A 17403-nucleotide genomic window follows, 5' to 3' on the forward strand; every position below is an offset into this window, starting at 1 on the left:
TGTAGTGAGGGCTGGCGAGTGGATAATAAGTTAAATAAAGCAAGAGCACCTCTATTTTCCCAACTTGAGAAATGCGCTCAACCTGTGTAAAAACTTTCACTGTCCAGAAAATTCCAGAATGCAGTTGCTACCAAAAACAGATTGCTGCCTGGCCACGCGCTCTGCACGTTGTGCACACTCAGGCAGTGTCTGCTGAAGGAGACACTCTGGTGGCCTGGACTCCACTGGTTGCAAGGGAAGGGAAATCTTCTGAAAGCAGCTGTTGGCTTTCTTGTCTGGTCTCAGGGTCTGAAATGGCCTCAAATAGCGTCACAGCTGGACTCTGACCTCCTCGCCTCACCACAGTATCTGTCACAAGTGTGGACCTGCTGCTGCCCCAGATAGAGAAGATGATATACTACTGTGTCCAGACTCGCTGGTTGTTAGATCTGAAACCACTGGTTGTCCAGCGTGACCTGTTGTCCTAGCAGTGAACCGATGGAGCCTAAAGTGGCGCTCGCACCTCAAAGTTCAAGGGGGACACTGAACTGACTTAGAGAATGATGTTACCCATGTCCACACACATCCACGCCCCAAGGGAGCATAAAGTGAAGAGAGCGTTTCGACTTTGCAAAGCCACTGGGTGCCTCGGCAGACAATTCGGAAAGCTCTGAGTCTCTCTCAGTGAAGTGTGAACGCACACGTTTAGATATGTAGGTTTTCTAATTTAAATACACTTTCTTGCAAAGAGTCATCTTCCTCCGTCGACACTTGTCAGACCACCTGTGTCTTTGCCCACTGTTCACGTAGAGCAATATGGAGTGAGCTTGTTTGTTTTAGGCTGCTCCCCTCGTTTCCAAAAATAATCCCAGTTTAGCTGAAATGTGGTACACACACCCAAAATGTCTGTATGGTCTACGAGCATGCTCATAACACAGTGGTCATGGCTTGGGCTGTGGACCATCCTAGTAGTGGAGTATCTTAGTGCTATGACTTTGAGGAGAATCGGTGCAGGAGGAGAACAACAGGCCTTAGAAATTAAACCTTGAGAAAATGATGGATCCCGTAAGAGATCTCTGATTTTTGCCATACAACTCGTTGAGAGCCACGCTGCTAATTCCTGTGAGTTAGAAGTCATATTTTCACATGCATAGCTATTAATAGTTCTTGTGGCTCCCGGGAGCAGACTGCAGCCTGCACTTAGGGGTTACTTCCTACAAAATTTGGGAACTTTGAAAAGGAATTTAGGAGTCATACAGTCCCCGATTACTTTGAGTCTTTAAAGGATGAAGAAGGCTCCCACTTTTCCACTCCCCCGTTCCAACCACACACTTCCAGCCCCCGCACAGGGGTCCTGACCAAGAAATCCCAAGACGCTCGAGTCTGCATGCTCAGGTGAGGGTCCCTGTGGCAAGGCAGCTGTGTACATCCTCGTAAAGTAAATCTCACCAGTTCATTGAGATGTTTCAACTCCTTGGAGTATAAACTTGGAAAGATTATCGTGTTTTTTCCATTTTTCTCCTTTTAACCATGCTCTGTTCCCTCCCCCCATCTGTCCCTCAACAAATCTCAGGCAGAGCCCATCATTTTCCAGACATTTTCAACCTATGATACCCAATCCAGTCCAGAGTGAAGTTTCGCATCTCATAACCAACTCTAAGCCCACCCAGGGGAGAGGAAGTAGGAAAGAATCTGTCTAATCCACCCAAGTGGCAGTGTGTCTGCCCAGAGATTCCAGCTGGCTGCCGTGTCCCCTCAGTAACAGGCATCCAAATGCTCGTTATCCCCCAGGGGAAGTGTGGGCTGATTCTGAGGACCCGTGTCAGGGTTTCAGACTCATCTCGAATGAAAGTTCTCTCTGTCTCTGTCTCTGTCTTTCTGTCTCTCTGTCTCTGTTGCTCTCTCTGTGTCCCCCATCCTCCCTCCTGCTGATCTCTCATAATCCAGAAGTTTTATGTTTTCTGCCCTCTGGTCCCCTGGGGCCCCCAATTCAGAATCAAGCCCCCATGCCCATGGTAGTGAGGATCCACCTAGACAGAGCTGCCCCTTTTCAGAAGCTTAAATAGCTCCTGGCTACTGCTCAGAGCCTTTGCACATGTCGTTCCTTCTGCCTGGAGTGGCCTTCCCCTCCCTTAGCCTGGCTAATCCCATATTCATCCTCTTAGCAGAAGTACGCTTGGCTCTGGAGCCAGATCTCCTGGTTCAAAGTCTGTCTCTGTGCTTAATAAGTGGTGGACATTATTATTAGCTATTAGGTCTCAGTTGATCAGTCACCTCCCGAAAGATGCCTCTGTGACATTCTAGCCCCCTGGCCAGGCTAGGGCTCTCTACATTGTTCCTCCTGAGCATCAGAGTTTGAAATTATTGACTAGGCGTGCATCTATTTGCATTCAATAAAGATTTGTTGAGTGAATGTATTAGTCTGCTCAGGCTACCGTGACAAAGGACAACAGACAGGGCGGCTTAAACAGCAGACATTTATTCTCTCACAGTTCTGGAGGCTGGAAGTCCGAGATCAAGGTGTCAGCAGTGCTGGTTTCTCCTGAGGCCTCTCTCCTGGGTGTGTAGACGGCCGTCTCCTCCCTGTGTCCTCACATGGTCGTCCCTCTGTGTGTGTCTGTGTCCTAAGGTCTTCTTCTTATAAGGACACCGGTCTTGTTGGCTTGGCGTCTACCCCAATGACCTCATTTTATCTTAATCACCTCTTTAAAGGCCCTCTCTCCAAACACAGTCACATTCTGAGGTCCTGGGGATCGGGACTTCAACTTGAATTTTGAGGGACACAACTCAGCCCTTACAACGAATGAGTAACATAGTGCAGGCTGAATGCCTGTTTACTTGGACCCATTGAAGGCCACTCATGAGTTTTACCCATCTGGAAATTGCCAGAAGAGATCCTCACCTTCTTGTGAGAACCAAACCTTCCTGTGTGTTAAGTCAGGGCAGACCCAGAATTTTTTCTTAAAATACTGTTGCCTGAACTCCCTCGTGTTGTTCACAGGATGGCAGCTTGAAACGGTGTTTTGAAATACGTGATCCTGAAAATCTGTTAGAACAATTCTTTGCCTTTACTCCAGAACGTTATTCCTTTCTCCTGCCTGCATGGAGGTTAATTATGTTCTTACTTCTCGGAGTAGCCCACCTGTTCAAACTGATTTGCGTGCATGTTTAGATGGAAGCAGCATCCATTAAAGACGTCCCCGTATTCGATGAGAATACATGGCTGTGAAAAGTGGGTCAGGCTTGAGGAGGCCATCTGGCAGAGAGCGCTTCAGCAACAAGAACACACAAGAAGGGAACTTAGAAGAGAGCTGAGGTTTGTAGCCCAAAGGTCCCCGCAGAGCCCTGTGGCTCCCAGCTGTCACTGTGTCTCCTAGTTATGTAATTGTCCAAGAGCGCTGGGCTGTGCTGGACGCGGGTGTGGGTATGGCCCACAAAGACACAAGTACAACACCTCACTTTAAATTGTTGAGACAAGGACAGAACCAAAGTGCCCAATTTCCGTAATTTTTTAAAATAACCTATACCAAGAAATATTTAGTGCTTCTCAGGAGGCAGAGAATAAGATCAAATTCTTAGATATTTTAGCAATTACAGTTTTTATCAAAAGTTCCAGCAAACGTGCTATGTCTCGTGAATAGATTTTCTGGTTAACTGACGTGTGCTCATGCGCCAGAGGATTTTTTAAAATTTTCATCTTACTTGGCAAAAATTGTTTCATAAGTTGTTTACAAACAAAACAAAAAATAGACTCCAAAAATTTGGACCTTGTCACAGCTCCTCAGGTTAACATCGTGGGTGAAATGACTCTTCATGGGCTCCCGAGGCGTGGAGCCAGGCCTGACGTCGATGATTCTGACTCATCTCTCCACTGTCTGTAGCTCCATCTCTACTCTCACTCTTTATGTTCCCCCTTTATTTTCATACACACAGTTGTCTTGATATGAATCCAGGATGTCTCCAAAGGGCTTTATCTTTGAGGTGGTGATTTTTCTTGTTGCAACGTCAAAGTCTTTTTAATATATTTGAGCTTTCAAATCTAGAAAATAAGCAAAAAACAAAACAAAATCCCATTCCCTATAAGTGGGAACATGACTGCATGTACGGTTTACTCTCTCCTGCTAGTCTTCTCTCTTTAATATCCATCATCCTCCATTTTTTTCTTTATAGATTAAATGACATTTTCTTTCATACTCCATTTTCCCTTTCTAGATGAAATAATACTTTCACGCTTGCTTCATATCATTTATTTTCTTGTCCAGTCATGTTTTTATCTTTTAATATTTTTAAATAATTGAAGCATAATTTACATACAGAAAAACATACAGATTGCGTGTGTTACAGTTCAATGAGAAATGCACACACATGGGAGACACGTATCTCCATCTAAATACAGAACGTTTTCATCACACCAGAAAGATCCCTGTGCCCATTCCCAGCCACTCTGCACCTGACCTTAGAGGCAACTCACTGATTCCTTTCACCAGAGAGTAGTTTTGCCTGTTCTAGAACTTCGTATAAATGGAATTACATAGCACGTTCTCTTCTGTACCTAGATTTTTTTGCTCAACATAATGTTTTAGAGATACATCCATATCGTAAGGTATTTTAATACTTCCATCATTTTTATTGCTGATGGTATCTCATTGTATATATGTAACACAATCCGTTTATCCACTCTTCTGTTGATGGCCATTTGGGATGTTTCTAATTTTGAGTTGTGATAAATAAAATTTCACTAAACATTCTTGTACAAGTCTTTTTTTGAACTCATATATTTCATTTACCTAAACATTTGGAAGTGGATTGGGGCTCATAGAATAGGTGAATATTTAAAAGCCAAACATTTTCCACGGTTATGTCCCAATGGATGAGAGTTTGGATTTTCTGCATCTTTGCTCACATTTGCATTATCAGTCTTTCCAATTTGGGCCGTTCTAATGGGTGTGTATTGATGTCTCATGGCTTTAATTTTCACCTCCCTGATGTGTGACGCTGTTGAGCACCTTTGGATGTGCTGATTGGCTATTCGCATGTTTTCCTTTTCAAGTTTCTGTTCAATTATTTTGCTCATTTTTTTTTATTTGGATTTTTTTGTTCTTTGCTGTACAGTCATAAGTTGTAAGTGTTCTTCTTATATTCTGGAAACAAAAGGTTGTCTTGATTGCAAATATATTATCCCAATGTGTGGCTTGCATTTTGTTTTCTCAACAGTGTATTTTGGTGAGCTGAAATTTTTAATTTCAATGAGAACTAATTTTTTCTTTCATAATTAGTGCTTTCCATGGCATGTCTAAAAAAATCTGCCTAAATGAATATCGTAAAAGCAATCTCCTATATTTTCTTTTTACAAGTTTTACAGTTTTAGCTTTTACATTTAGCTTTATGATCGATTTTGTGACGATTTTTATGAGATGGAGCTCAGAATTCATTTTTTCCAAGATGGTGTACAGTTTTTTCAGCACGATTTGTTTAAAAGACTGTCTTTATCCCCACTGTATTACTTTGAGATCTTTGTTGAAAATCAATTGATCATACAGGAATGATTCCATTTTTGAATTCTCTATTTTGTTCCATTGGTCTATTTATCTGTCTTTACACTATTATCATCTTGTATCTGCTCTTCATTATCAATATTCTCAACCAATGTGATCTCATACGGTTCCAGGAAAGGACTTCCGCTCCCTGAAAATGCTTCCCCACATGCTCCAAAAATGTATGAAATCATCGCAATGAGAGCCGAAGCCATTTATTTTGCAATGAGTAATAAGGTTTATAACGCAAATGTCCAGATCATTACAAGTGATGCATTAAACACGGCATGCTGAGCCATGACTAATGTTGACCAGACCTTTCCTGAAGATGACTCCGGATTGGAGGACGTCACCAGATCTCTCCCACACCAGGCCAGTCCAAGCCGGCTGCACCTCTCTCAGCTCGATTTCCAGCTTGTTCACATCAGATACTCTGGGCCTGAGAACGGCTGAGGGCGGGTAATGCCCGCCTTCCAGCCACTTTTCTTGGAGAAACACCGTCTCCTTCTTCCAGACTTTACAAGGAGAGGGTGAGGAGGCAGCTGGAATTGTGGGGAATTCTGTTAACCAGCTTCTCTCAGTGTACCCAAAATGTCCAGAATTGAGTAAAATACAAGTATGGCCTCCCATTTTTCATCAGCAACCTGCATGAAACCAGACTTTCAAAAGATGACTGTGATAAACACAAAGGCTGGAACTAGTTGGATATTGCAGCTCTGTTGATATTCAATGAATTGAATTCAGACGCCAACTTGCCAACGTGTATCAAGGAAACAACTACAAAGAAAGGCGCTGACATCAAATAATTTTGTTGTAATTTTTCTAAATAACAAATGCATTTCCTCACCCTCTTTTCTAATGACATTCTAAAGACGTGGTCTGTCTTTTCCGAGGAACAATCGTTTCTCACACAGAGCTTCTGTGCTCTCGGGGTTAAACGTTTTTCTTTTCTGAAGCAATGGTGGCAGTAGATAAGACCAGGAGTGTCAGACGGACTTACTTAGCAAACAGAGGTTAGCAACTCTGTTGGTTTCTTGATTTGTTTGGACTGGTTTGACTAAGCCGGCCCATGAAATCTAAAATCCCCTGCACTAGAGGAGTTGGAGGGGTTACCAGAGATAGAGATGGGGTTACTAGACAAAATACAGGACAACTCCGGTTAAATTTGAATTATTTCTTACTTTTTAAATTGTGGTAAAATATATAAATAACATGAAATTCACCATCTTAACCATTTTTAAGCAGACAGTTCAGTGGCATTAAGTACTTTCACATTGTTGTGCTACCATCACCACCATCCATCCACAGAATGCTTTTCATCTTGCAAAACTGAAACTCTGTCCCCATTAAACACTAACTCCCCATCCCCCTTCTCTCAGCCCCTGGCACCCACCATTCTACTTTCTATCTCTGTGAATTTGACTACTCTGGGTACCTCATATAAATGGAATCTTACAGTATTTGTCTTCTTGTGACTGGTTTATTTCAACTTAGCATAATGTCCTCAAGGTTCACTCATGTTGTAGCATATTGCAGAATTTCCTTCCCTTTTAAGGTTTAAAAATATTCCAACGCATGTTTATACCACTTTTTGCTTATCCATTCACCCACTGGTGAACACTTGGGTTGCTTCCACATTTTAGCTATTGTGAATAACGCTGTATGAACATGGGCATACAAATATCTCTTTGAGACCCTAATTTTGATTCTTTTGGGCATGTCCCCAGAAGTGGAATTGCTGTTCCATTGTGGCTGCACCATTGTACATTCCCACTAATAGTGCACAAGGGTTCCAGTTTCTCCACATCCTCACCAACATTTGTTATTTTCTATTTTTTTTTCTTTTTTTTGTGGCAGCCATCCTGATGGGTGTGAGGTGGTATCTCATTGTAGTTTTGATCCCCATTTTCCTAATGACCAGTGATGTTGAGCATCTTTTCATGTGCTTACTGACCATTTGTATATCTTCTTTGGAGAAACATCTATTCAAGTCCTTTGCCTTAATTTTGAATTTCAGATAAACAATGAATCATTTTTTCAGTAGATGCATCTACCACACAATATTGCAGATGTATATATACTAAACAATGTCTATTGTGTATCTGAAACTCAATTTTAACTAGGCGTCTTGTGTTTTCATTTGACAAATCTGGCAATCCTAGAAAGCGAGAACTTTGGTGGATCTAGAACAATCTTTAAGTATTTCGCAATTGTGCTAAGGTGAGCTCTGCAACGGTTTCGTGTGTTTTTGTGGGTGTTTGGCTGGTAGCCCTGCTTTATTAGAAAATTGTAATTTCATTTTGAGATGCTCCAGACTAAATCATGTGAGCTCCACACTCTTTGTGTAACATTATTGGGCTCCCTTAATGAAATTATAACTCAAGCAAGACATTTCATTCCCTCCCAGTAAATTAGCTTGGGCTGTGAGGGTTTGGGGAGACCCAGTCCTTCCTCGGGCTTATTCTTCTTGTTCGGTAGTATGAGGAACGAGCAGGTGCCTTGTACCTGAGTTACTTATTGTTCTCTTTGAGTGAACATTATATTGTTGTCTGTCCCTACTGGAAACAACCGCTGTTAACAGGCTCCTGAATGAATTTCAGCGTGAACTCCTCTGGCCTCCAGAAAGCTTGGCTACAGAGAAAGCGGGCTCAGTGCTGAAAGAAAAAGAGCAGGTTCCAGGCCTGGGTCTGGACGCCTGAAGGCTAACGGCATATAAAACCGCTAGTTAACGTTTCCATGAGAAATCGCACTTAGATGTGCGCCAAAACGGGGGCCGCAGCAGCAGTCCTCCTGTCTGACAACAGAAGCAGAAAAAAATCAGCGAGACGCAAACAGTAGCTGAACTAAACACCCCACTCGCAGGTGTCTACGGCTTCCCAGGGGGGTGGAAAGGGGCTGCGCAGCCCAATGACTAAGCCTGTGGTGACCAGGGCCCTGGTGACCTCACCCACAGAGCTGTAGGAAACGACCCTGCCGCCACCCGGACCACAGTGGACAAGCATGGCAACATTTCCAGCTGTGGTTTTAATAATGTGGTCAAGATCCACGTGGCACATAACAAATCGTGCAGACTTGAGGGGGATGAGTACGTGAGAGGCGGGATCTGGGAACGAGGGCAGGCTCCACGTGGTGTGTCCTGGGCGGTTCTCGTCCGCCCTGGAGTAAGTTCTGCTTGTGGACAAGCGCTCCTCATGTCCGTGGTTGAATTCAGTCCGTGGAATCTCTAAAACAAGGAGCTTTTCCTTCAACTCCCTTTTTAGGCGTGTTTTCATTTCTCCCTATTGTACATCCAGCCTACAGTTCCTTAGTTTCTCTGTTAAAGATAGGAACTGCTGAGCCACGGTCACGAGTGGCATTTCCCACGAGGGTCCATTTCCCACCCTGGGCTGATCTGGTACCCAGGACGCTGGACTGCTCTTGCCTCTACTTACCTACTACGGGGGATGCAGGCAGAAGGCGCCCCCTAGGGTTCCATTTCCTGCTTCAATTATACGTCCCATTTCCAGGAAGAACCGATCAGGGCCCTCAGCTCCTTCTCCTCCCTCTCCTTCTGCTCAAACACACTCTAAGGATATTTTACAGTTTTGATCATTCCATTTTTTTCATGCACTTGGGGCCCACAAAGCAAGTTCTCCACCAATGGGCAAAATAGTCTTGGCTTTATTTGCACGATTCTAGTTTAATTGCGGGATGTTTTACTTGCTTTAGTTCCTCTCTGGGAAATGACCCCCCCTGCAGGCTCTGCCCACTCTGCATCCTGTAAGCTCACGCAAGGTGGTTGCCCAGAGACAATGACCTCAAGTTTTGAGGGACATGGAAAAAGAGGGGGGGAGATGCCAAAAATAAGAAAAGAAGAAAGATGGAAATCATAGAGTTTAAAATTGAATGGAGAGGGGAATTTGATAAAATGCTGTCAGAAATTCAATAAAAGACTGAACCAGAATGAAGTGGCTGAAACCAAAGCGACCTTTCAACCTCCCTCGTCCAAACCTTCCATAATAAGATCACATGAAAGCGCCAAGTTTTCCTGAAACTCAATGTCAAACATGCATTTCCTCTTCCTTCCTTTCCAGACAAAGTAAGCATGTTGTCAGCCTTCATCGCTCCGTTCAAGCACTTAAGCCCCGGGGCCACAAACACGGAGGACGAAGACAATCTCAGTAAGCAGTTCCCTTCCCCGAAGAGTGGAGGGGGTCCCAGCCCCATGTGCAGAGGGGGGTCCTCCAGTGTCCCCAAAGGCAGAGACACTTGGGGTGGGGGTGGGGGGACTATCTGGGCTTCCTGGAGGAAGAGGCTCTGCTCCCGTCCCCACCTGGCCTTCCATGCCCACCTGGAATTCCATCCCCACCTGGAATCCCGTCCCCATTTGGAATCCCAGCCTCACCTGGAATCCCGTCCCCACCTGTAATCCCTTCCCCACCTGAATCCCTTCCCCACCTGCAATCCCTTCCCCACCTGGAATCCCAGCCTCACCTGGAATCCCATCCCCACCTGGAATCCTGTCCTCACCTGTGTGGTAGGAAAATATTAACAGTGACTGTGGGATTGAGAACTTCAGGGATTGTAGAAAAATAAGACAGTTCTTTGGGACCATCCCTCCTCTCTTTCCTTCATTTTTCCCCTCCAAACCAAAAAAAAAAAAAAAAAGGAAATAAGAAAAATGAATACAGTGTCTTTGAACAGTTTGTACAATTATTTAACAAGGAAAGAGCTGGACAGAGGACTGCCTGTGGAAACAGCATATCTGGCACAGGAAACTGAAGAGACACCAACGCAGTGTGGTGTGGGGACAAAAATCCTGATTTGAGGGAGGGGATCTGAACAGCCTCCCCTGCTCAGAGGCCTGAGGAGACCCCAGAGGAGACACGGCTGGTGTGTGTGCGCGAGAGAGAAGCCTGGGTGTGTCTGTTGTGCGTTACACTCTCCTCTGGTTGAGACACATTGCCAAGCTTTTAAACGAGGGGGATGAGCTGTTCTGAACCACATGAACACCTCTTGCATTTCAATGTAACCTAACAGATGGGTCATCCTTTCAGCCAAAGAGAGTCAAAAACGTGCTGGTTGTCCCGTGGTGGGGAGGAAGCAGGATGTTTGTTGGCGGTCGCTAGGATGGTTGGTTTGACGAAGGAGCAACAGTAGGAATACTGTCCATTTTGCCATCAGCTTTTAAGAAACACAACACCTTCCCTTCCCAGACAACATAGATTGTCAACAAGGTTGGAAACTGAGGTTATTTCCCTGTGTTATTCCACAAAAGCAGTCACAGAATCATGAATGTCGGAACCGAGAGAACCTCGGTGACATTCCAGTTTGATTCCTCGTGTTTCTGGATGAGGAAGCAAAGGCAGCAAGGATGAGGGGAAGGTCCACATGGGGTCAGAACGTGGGCCTCCTTCCTCAGCACAGCACACGGTCCAATGAAACCTTGACAGCTGGTTCCTTCTGTCCTCTCATGATCTACAATGGAAAGTTTAGGACTTAGTCAATTTACTGAGAGCTGCTTCAGAAATCTGGACTATATATACACACAGAGATATATACATATATACAGATATAAAAGCATATACAAGGCTCGCGAGCACACACACAGACACACACATGCCCCAAGCTGGACTGGACGTGTGGACAAACGTGTTATTTGATAACATACATAAATAAACGCTGTGAGGAAGACAACCTGATTGCACCCTCTTCTCTCCCCCCTCGAGCTGCTGGGCTCCGGGTGAGCCTCGCCTTCCCCTCCCAACAACACAGCGGCCTCACAACTTCTGACACTGGAGCAATTAGGAACGCAGGACCCCAGTGTGGGGCCAGACCTTCCCATGGGATCTGACTGTCTGACCCCCAGCCCCAACCGTGAGTGCGAACCCCACTGCTCAGAGGTCGATGCCTCATCCTCTGTGAGACGGGGAGAGTAATGTGGCCTGAATCATGAACTGAGGTCGGAATCAAGTAAGCTAACGCATGAAGACGGTTCAGGTGAGGACCTGGAGAGGTAAATGCTCCATCCCGGCTGCTAATACTTATAATTAAGGCTGTTTCCCCCATTCAGCTCACTGGCTAACAGGTGGAAACTTACAGATAAGAAGGATTTTTAGTTGTTGGTTACATGTTAAAATGCCTTTGAAATGCTTGGAAAATCCTATTTTCTATCAGTGGATTAGTCATCCTCCTTCGTAATATATGCTGTTAATTTTCTTAGAAAACCCCATTTTCATACATTGTTCAAAGATAAACCTCCAAATTAATGCACTTGTCTTAATACTTCTCACTAGTATTGCCAATGCAGCCCCATCCATTTGTGTTCAAATGCCGCTGGATGGTAGGAAAAGAGGAAAGGCATCTCCTCTAGAGGGGTGTGTGTGTGGGTGTGTGATGTGTGTGTGGCATGTGTGTCATATGTGTGATGTATGCTCTGGGTGTGTGTGGTGTGTGCTGTGTGTGTACACACCCGTACAGGGAGAAGCAAACGTGAACCACCTTTGGAGTCTCCTGTTTTTATGTCTTAAACCCTGGGTGTGGGAACATCTGGGCTGGTGTTACATGAAGGCCCTGTGCCCCTCCCCATGGGTGGAGTTTCACCATCAGGACATCAGCACACTCCCCCCGACGGCCCCCAGGTCCCTGGCCCCCTGCACTCCCTTGTCCCTAGACATTGAGGTCCTGACGTCAAGGGCTGGGCTGGGGTCAGGGGTCGGTTGCCGGACAGAGACTCCGCCTGAGAGAAGACGGTGCCTGTGAGCCCAGCTGGGAGCCAGCCGTCAGTGGGGCGGGTTTTGGCTAATGGTCTAGGGGACAATGCCACGTTATTAAAACTTCTTACTTAATTGGGTGACTCTGAAAACTTCCTTCTCTGAACACTGGGAAAGAGTAATTGCTGCCCCGGTCCCATCACCTCTGTGCCTACTATTGACCTGAGGGTCACAGGAGGGGCTGAGACGCCCATTCCCAGCCAGGGCCACAGGGTTGCCAAGGCCAGGCGTTTGCACGAGGTCTGCAGGGAGCAAGGGAGACCTGCATGACCCTCACCCAGATACGTGGCAGGCACAGTTTCCGGGACGGCGTGTGACAAGTCTTTGCAAGGAGGCCGTCTTCTGCCTGCTGCCAAACCTGATCAAGGAGCCACGGTTGTCAGGCCCGTGCACCACGGGCAACGCCGGGAGTGGGACCAGGTGCCTTCCATAACCCGAGTCAGCAGGCCCACGTGGCTGGCGTCTCTCTGTGCCCCCAGCACATGGGACCACACCAGTGCCTCTTCCACACCTCTCACCCTTGAAGCACAGGGACCTCCTTCCTGTGTGAGCAGAGGCTCGCTCCTGTCAGCCAGCCCAGTCTGATGTGGATGCGGTGGATAGCACGACTGCTTCTCCAGATGGTGAGTTGTCTGGCGCCCTCAAATCTGCAGACACCCCAGCACCATTATTAGTGATGCGGCACTGAAATTTCCCAGTGATGTGACGACGTCAAGAAGTCTGGCTGCATAACGACCAGGCAGACGCTGGCCCCAGGAGCGGGATATGGGGAAGGAGATGCACGCACATGCACACAGGCGAGGACACAGATTTGCCCCACTCGCACCCAAGGACAATCCCCAGGAGTTGGCAGCAGGGACCTCCCCCTCCACATGGCCTGCCCACGTTTGAAGGAGGGCAGCCAACGCACAAATGCAGCCTAGAACTTAACTCTGGAAGAATATGGGTCACGTGGAAAATGAAAGTTTAGCCACAGTCATGCCAACGTAAAATTCTGCTCTTTCTCCCCAAAATGCAGTTCTTTTATGCATTGGACCGTCAGACGTGGCCCTGCATCTGCTGACACTTTTTTTCAAATGGGAGACGGGGCTCAGGAGACGGTTGGTGTGAGAGAAGCAGAATGGAAACAATTTCGTGTTACCGTTCGTTCCACGTGTCTCTTTGACTCAGACGCTTTCTTAGTGCCCGCAGCCTCCGGACTCGTGGTGACCGTCCTCTCGCTGGGCCTGTGGTTTTTGTCCAGTGGAGTGGGAAGTTATTTGCCTGCTCTTTTCCACTTTCCACATGGAAGGGCAAGTGCAACCGTCTGAAACCTCGATGCCTCCTGCAAAGACCTCATGCAGGCCACAGCCCACAGATGCCTCGTGTCAGACGCTCGAGGGCGAGGGGGGTGTCCATGTACACAGCAGCAACACGCCAGCGTGGGCACTGAGGACGCAGGCAAATGGCTTCCCTGGGAGCAGGCTTCATTGAGGGAAGGCATCTGGGATCCTAGTCAGAAATTTCCAAGGAGGAAAGAACGGGGTGTGAGCCCTGGATGGGGACATGGTGGGGTGGCAGGGGCTGCCCTGGGCCCCCCTACCCAGCACACACTCTGTGCCCTCTCGGCTTCCTAGCACTCTCCTGCAGGGCTGAAGTTCCCACCCTGTGCATGCACACAAAGAGACAGACAGAAAGACAGACAGAGAGACAGAGCAAGGGGAGGAGAGGTAAACCCTTAAATGAACCTTCCTGTGCAGCTGTCTGGCCCCTCACAGAGGGAGGCGAGTCTTGCACAGTGACCCCCGGCTCTCACACACCACGAGTCTCCAAGTTATGACTGCAGGAATATCATCTGGGAGAATGAATTCCAGAGTGAAATTCAGGACCACAACTTCTTACATCCCAGTGTGAACCGTCCATTTGACCTGTCCCAAGAGGACAACAAACAGTAATAAACACTCTGTGATCAAGTCCTGTACCCCAGGCCCGCCCTCTTCCCTCCTGCCCTTCACAGGCCGTGGAGACTCCTCTCTTCAGGCCAGGTAAGTCACCATAACAATGAGGCACTCAGGCTGACAGCCTGCCGTATTTACAGAGCCCGTGCAAAGTTTTCACGCATCATCTCCATGGCTCCTCACCAAAGCCTGGGGTGGCCGTTCTGTTCGCACACCACTCGGCGCCAGCACCCGGGTATGCGGAGTCCTGCCCGCGCTGCAGAGACAAAGAGCCAGTGCCCACACCGTCCACGGGGCCTGGAGCCCGTTCTCCAAGAGAAGGCGGAGCCTCCGCCAGCAACAGGACAAACCACAACCAGGGAAAGCCAGGGAGCAGCGCAGGCCTGCGGTGTCAGTGCCGGAGGATGAGCTAGGGGATGACTCAGGAAGCCTGTGAACTCATCTCCCACACGTGCCTTAGGGAGGGCGGATCTGTCGGCCTAATCCAGCTGCCTGACACCACGTCCAATTCCCTTCTGCATTTCCTGAGCAGACGCCAGACGGGCCCAGGGCACCCAAGTGCATGGAGAAAAGGGTTAAATGTCAGCGACGTGCCCGAGGGGGGATCCTCACGGGCAGCCAGGACAGGAGCACACAGGACACCAGGCCCTGCTCTCCTTGGTCACCTTGGGAGTGACCCAGGGTGCACACAGGCCCACGGGGCCGGGGGCAGAGGCCTGACTGGCGGAGGGCCCCATGTGCTCGGATTCCGTGACGTCCAGACCCAGGGAAGCTGGTGCAGGATCAGTAGACTCCAGTCTGCGTCAGAGTAGAGCTTTCCGGCCTCCTGACTTTCGATCTCTGGGTTATTCTATCTGACAACAGAGTGCGTGAAACCTGTTAAGTGAATGACAAAAACCGAGAACCATTTCCCGAGTAGGGAGGGGGGTGGTTGCAATGTATTCAGTACTGTCCATGTGGAAGGAGATGAACGTTTGTGAAACCAGAGCTGCAGTCCTGTAAGAAGTTTGTGTGGAATCGGCAGGGACCTGGCAAGTTGGCATGAGGCTTCCAGAACCAGGCGCGCATATCCTGAAGCAGCATCAGACCAGCAGGGCAGGTCTCTCCGCCAGGGACCCTCTCTCCCCTTGCTGTCCCTCCTCAGCCTGAGCAGCCGCACTGTCCCCGTGCATGTATTACAAGTGTCTGTCTCTCCCACTGGACCAAGCATCCAAAAACAAAGGCCATTTTCCTCTTTGACGTCTCAGGAACTGGAAGCTCCGGCAGTAGGTTCTGGTATGTCTTTGTAAGAATCAGTGTTTGCATTGCCAACCAAAAGGGAAAGATGTGGGATGCGCTTTCGTACGGCATCCTGGAGACCGCAGCCTGGTCTCAGGGACAGCGCACAGCCCTCGGAGCCAGGTGCATCGTGACACAGGCTGGCTGTTACTCCTTCCTTCTGGAGGGTCCTGGAATTTCTGGGAAAATTCGTGAGGAAGCCCAGCACATCAAATAAGCAAGGAGAGAAGTTGGGCCTGGACAAAAAGGGACAGCTTAGAAGTGTCTGTCTCTCTTTTTCCTGCTATTTTCAAACAACGCGTTAGATTTTTCTCTATGTCAGGGTTTGTGCTAAGCCTGCTCCACGCGCTCCCTAGTTCAACCTCATGACAATCTCATAAGGGCAAGTGCTCTTAAACCCCCCTTTCTCCTTCTTCAGAAAATGACGTTTGTGCAGAGTGAGGGACTTGCCCCAGGTCACACACACATGAAGGACGGAGGGGATTTGACCTTTCATCTGCCTGACCCCAGGGCCTGTGGAGCGACCGATGGCCCGCCCTGCCCCTGTGGCTTCGCCGACCTCGCTGGGACTCAGTGGGCAGTTAAACCAAGCATTCGGGCCGTGGTGAAGGGAGCCGAGCCCCTCATCTGCTCGTTTGCAAAAACTGGTGGGTAACATCACCCCCAGAGATATGGGATAGGGCCCAGAAGCCTGGTTTTATTATCAATTATTATTAATCATTGATTACTATGGAAGGGGTCTTCTTGCCACAATCTGATCATCGTGGCTTATGCCATGGAACACTGTCATAACGACAGTCATGGCACATTGAGAGTCGTGAGAGAGAAGAGTGTGGAGGCAATTTCAGTGCAGGTGGGAGAGCGTCGGCTGGGAGGGCTGTTCCTCCAAGATAAACCCTCCGTCTCAAAAGGCAAAAGAGGGCATCTGATATGCTGGCCACTTTAATCATATGACACTCTCACTCGATCCCCACACTGTGAGAAATCAATACGAAACTAGAGAGCTTCCGGCAATTTCTAGGCATTCTGGTGTGGGGCTTCGGGGTTGGCTTGTTGGTTTTTTTCCATCTTTATGTTCAATTTGGGAAACCACGTGGTTAATCCATTCTGCTATCCCCACCCCAAATCTCCGATCCCAAATGGCAGATTACCTTGCTGTGCACACGCCCAAGATGCAGAATGATTAGCAAGAGAGGGTGGGAGTCAGCACTTGACATGTGGAAGGTAATTATTTCTACTAAAATCAACCGTAAATGAATGTCTTCCGCCTCTAACTTAAACTCTCAGGCTCACACTTTTGAATAAAATTACGTCTGCAAACCTAATATTTTATAGAAGCAAACTGCCAAAGAAAATGCTAACAGAACCACCTCACGATTGAGAAAACTACCCCAGTGAGCAGTTGAGGTTTCAGCAAACAGAGGACACTTTCAAAACAGAGCCTTGCACCTCCACTGGGCACACTCTCCTGGTGGGCCATGCCCTCCTGAGGAGACAGTGGTGGGAGGGGTGCACTCCCAGCTGGAGGACACGCAGCACCGAAACCTGGAAGGGCGTTCTTAAGTGGAGGGCACCTCTCGAAGGCGCCTCTGTGCCCGTGAAACTGTACCTCTCTCCTATTACGGCCCAACAGCAGCACCATAGGGGAGGTCAGAGTCAGCCGGTCTTCCCGCTGTGTGGCTTCGGAGCAGCAATGAGAGAGAAGCACTTGGCGTCTGTTCCAGGCTGTGGGCTGGCTGTAAACACCACCTCAAGTTCCCCTCAAGTTCCCACTTGCTTAGCGAGAAAAAACTCACTTGCAACCCACCACAGAGCCGCCCGGAGCCCGAGACCCCGGGTTCCTACAGAGAAATCTAAGGGCATGAAGGGTCCTCTGCCTGTGGCCCTGCCTGGCCCGGCCCGGCCACCTCACCTCCCACGTCC

The 17403-nt window shown here is 48.0% G+C and overlaps 1 protein-coding gene across 1 annotated transcript in view; it reads left to right on the forward strand.

The window, feature by feature from the left end:
* Positions 1-17403, forward strand: part of ADARB2 (adenosine deaminase RNA specific B2 (inactive)) — a 452750-nt gene that overhangs the window by 293949 nt on the left and 141398 nt on the right. Inside the window, exon 2 of the mRNA XM_087420916.1 lies at positions 9587-9673. Coding sequence (XP_087277042.1) covers positions 9587-9673 — 87 coding nt within the window. The remainder of the gene's footprint in view (positions 1-9586; positions 9674-17403) is intronic.

This window comes from Ceratotherium simum, chromosome 32 (genome assembly GCF_057802395.1).
Source record: "Ceratotherium simum simum isolate JZ-2026a chromosome 32, ASM5780239v1, whole genome shotgun sequence".
NCBI classification, from domain to species: Eukaryota; Metazoa; Chordata; class Mammalia; order Perissodactyla; family Rhinocerotidae; genus Ceratotherium; species Ceratotherium simum.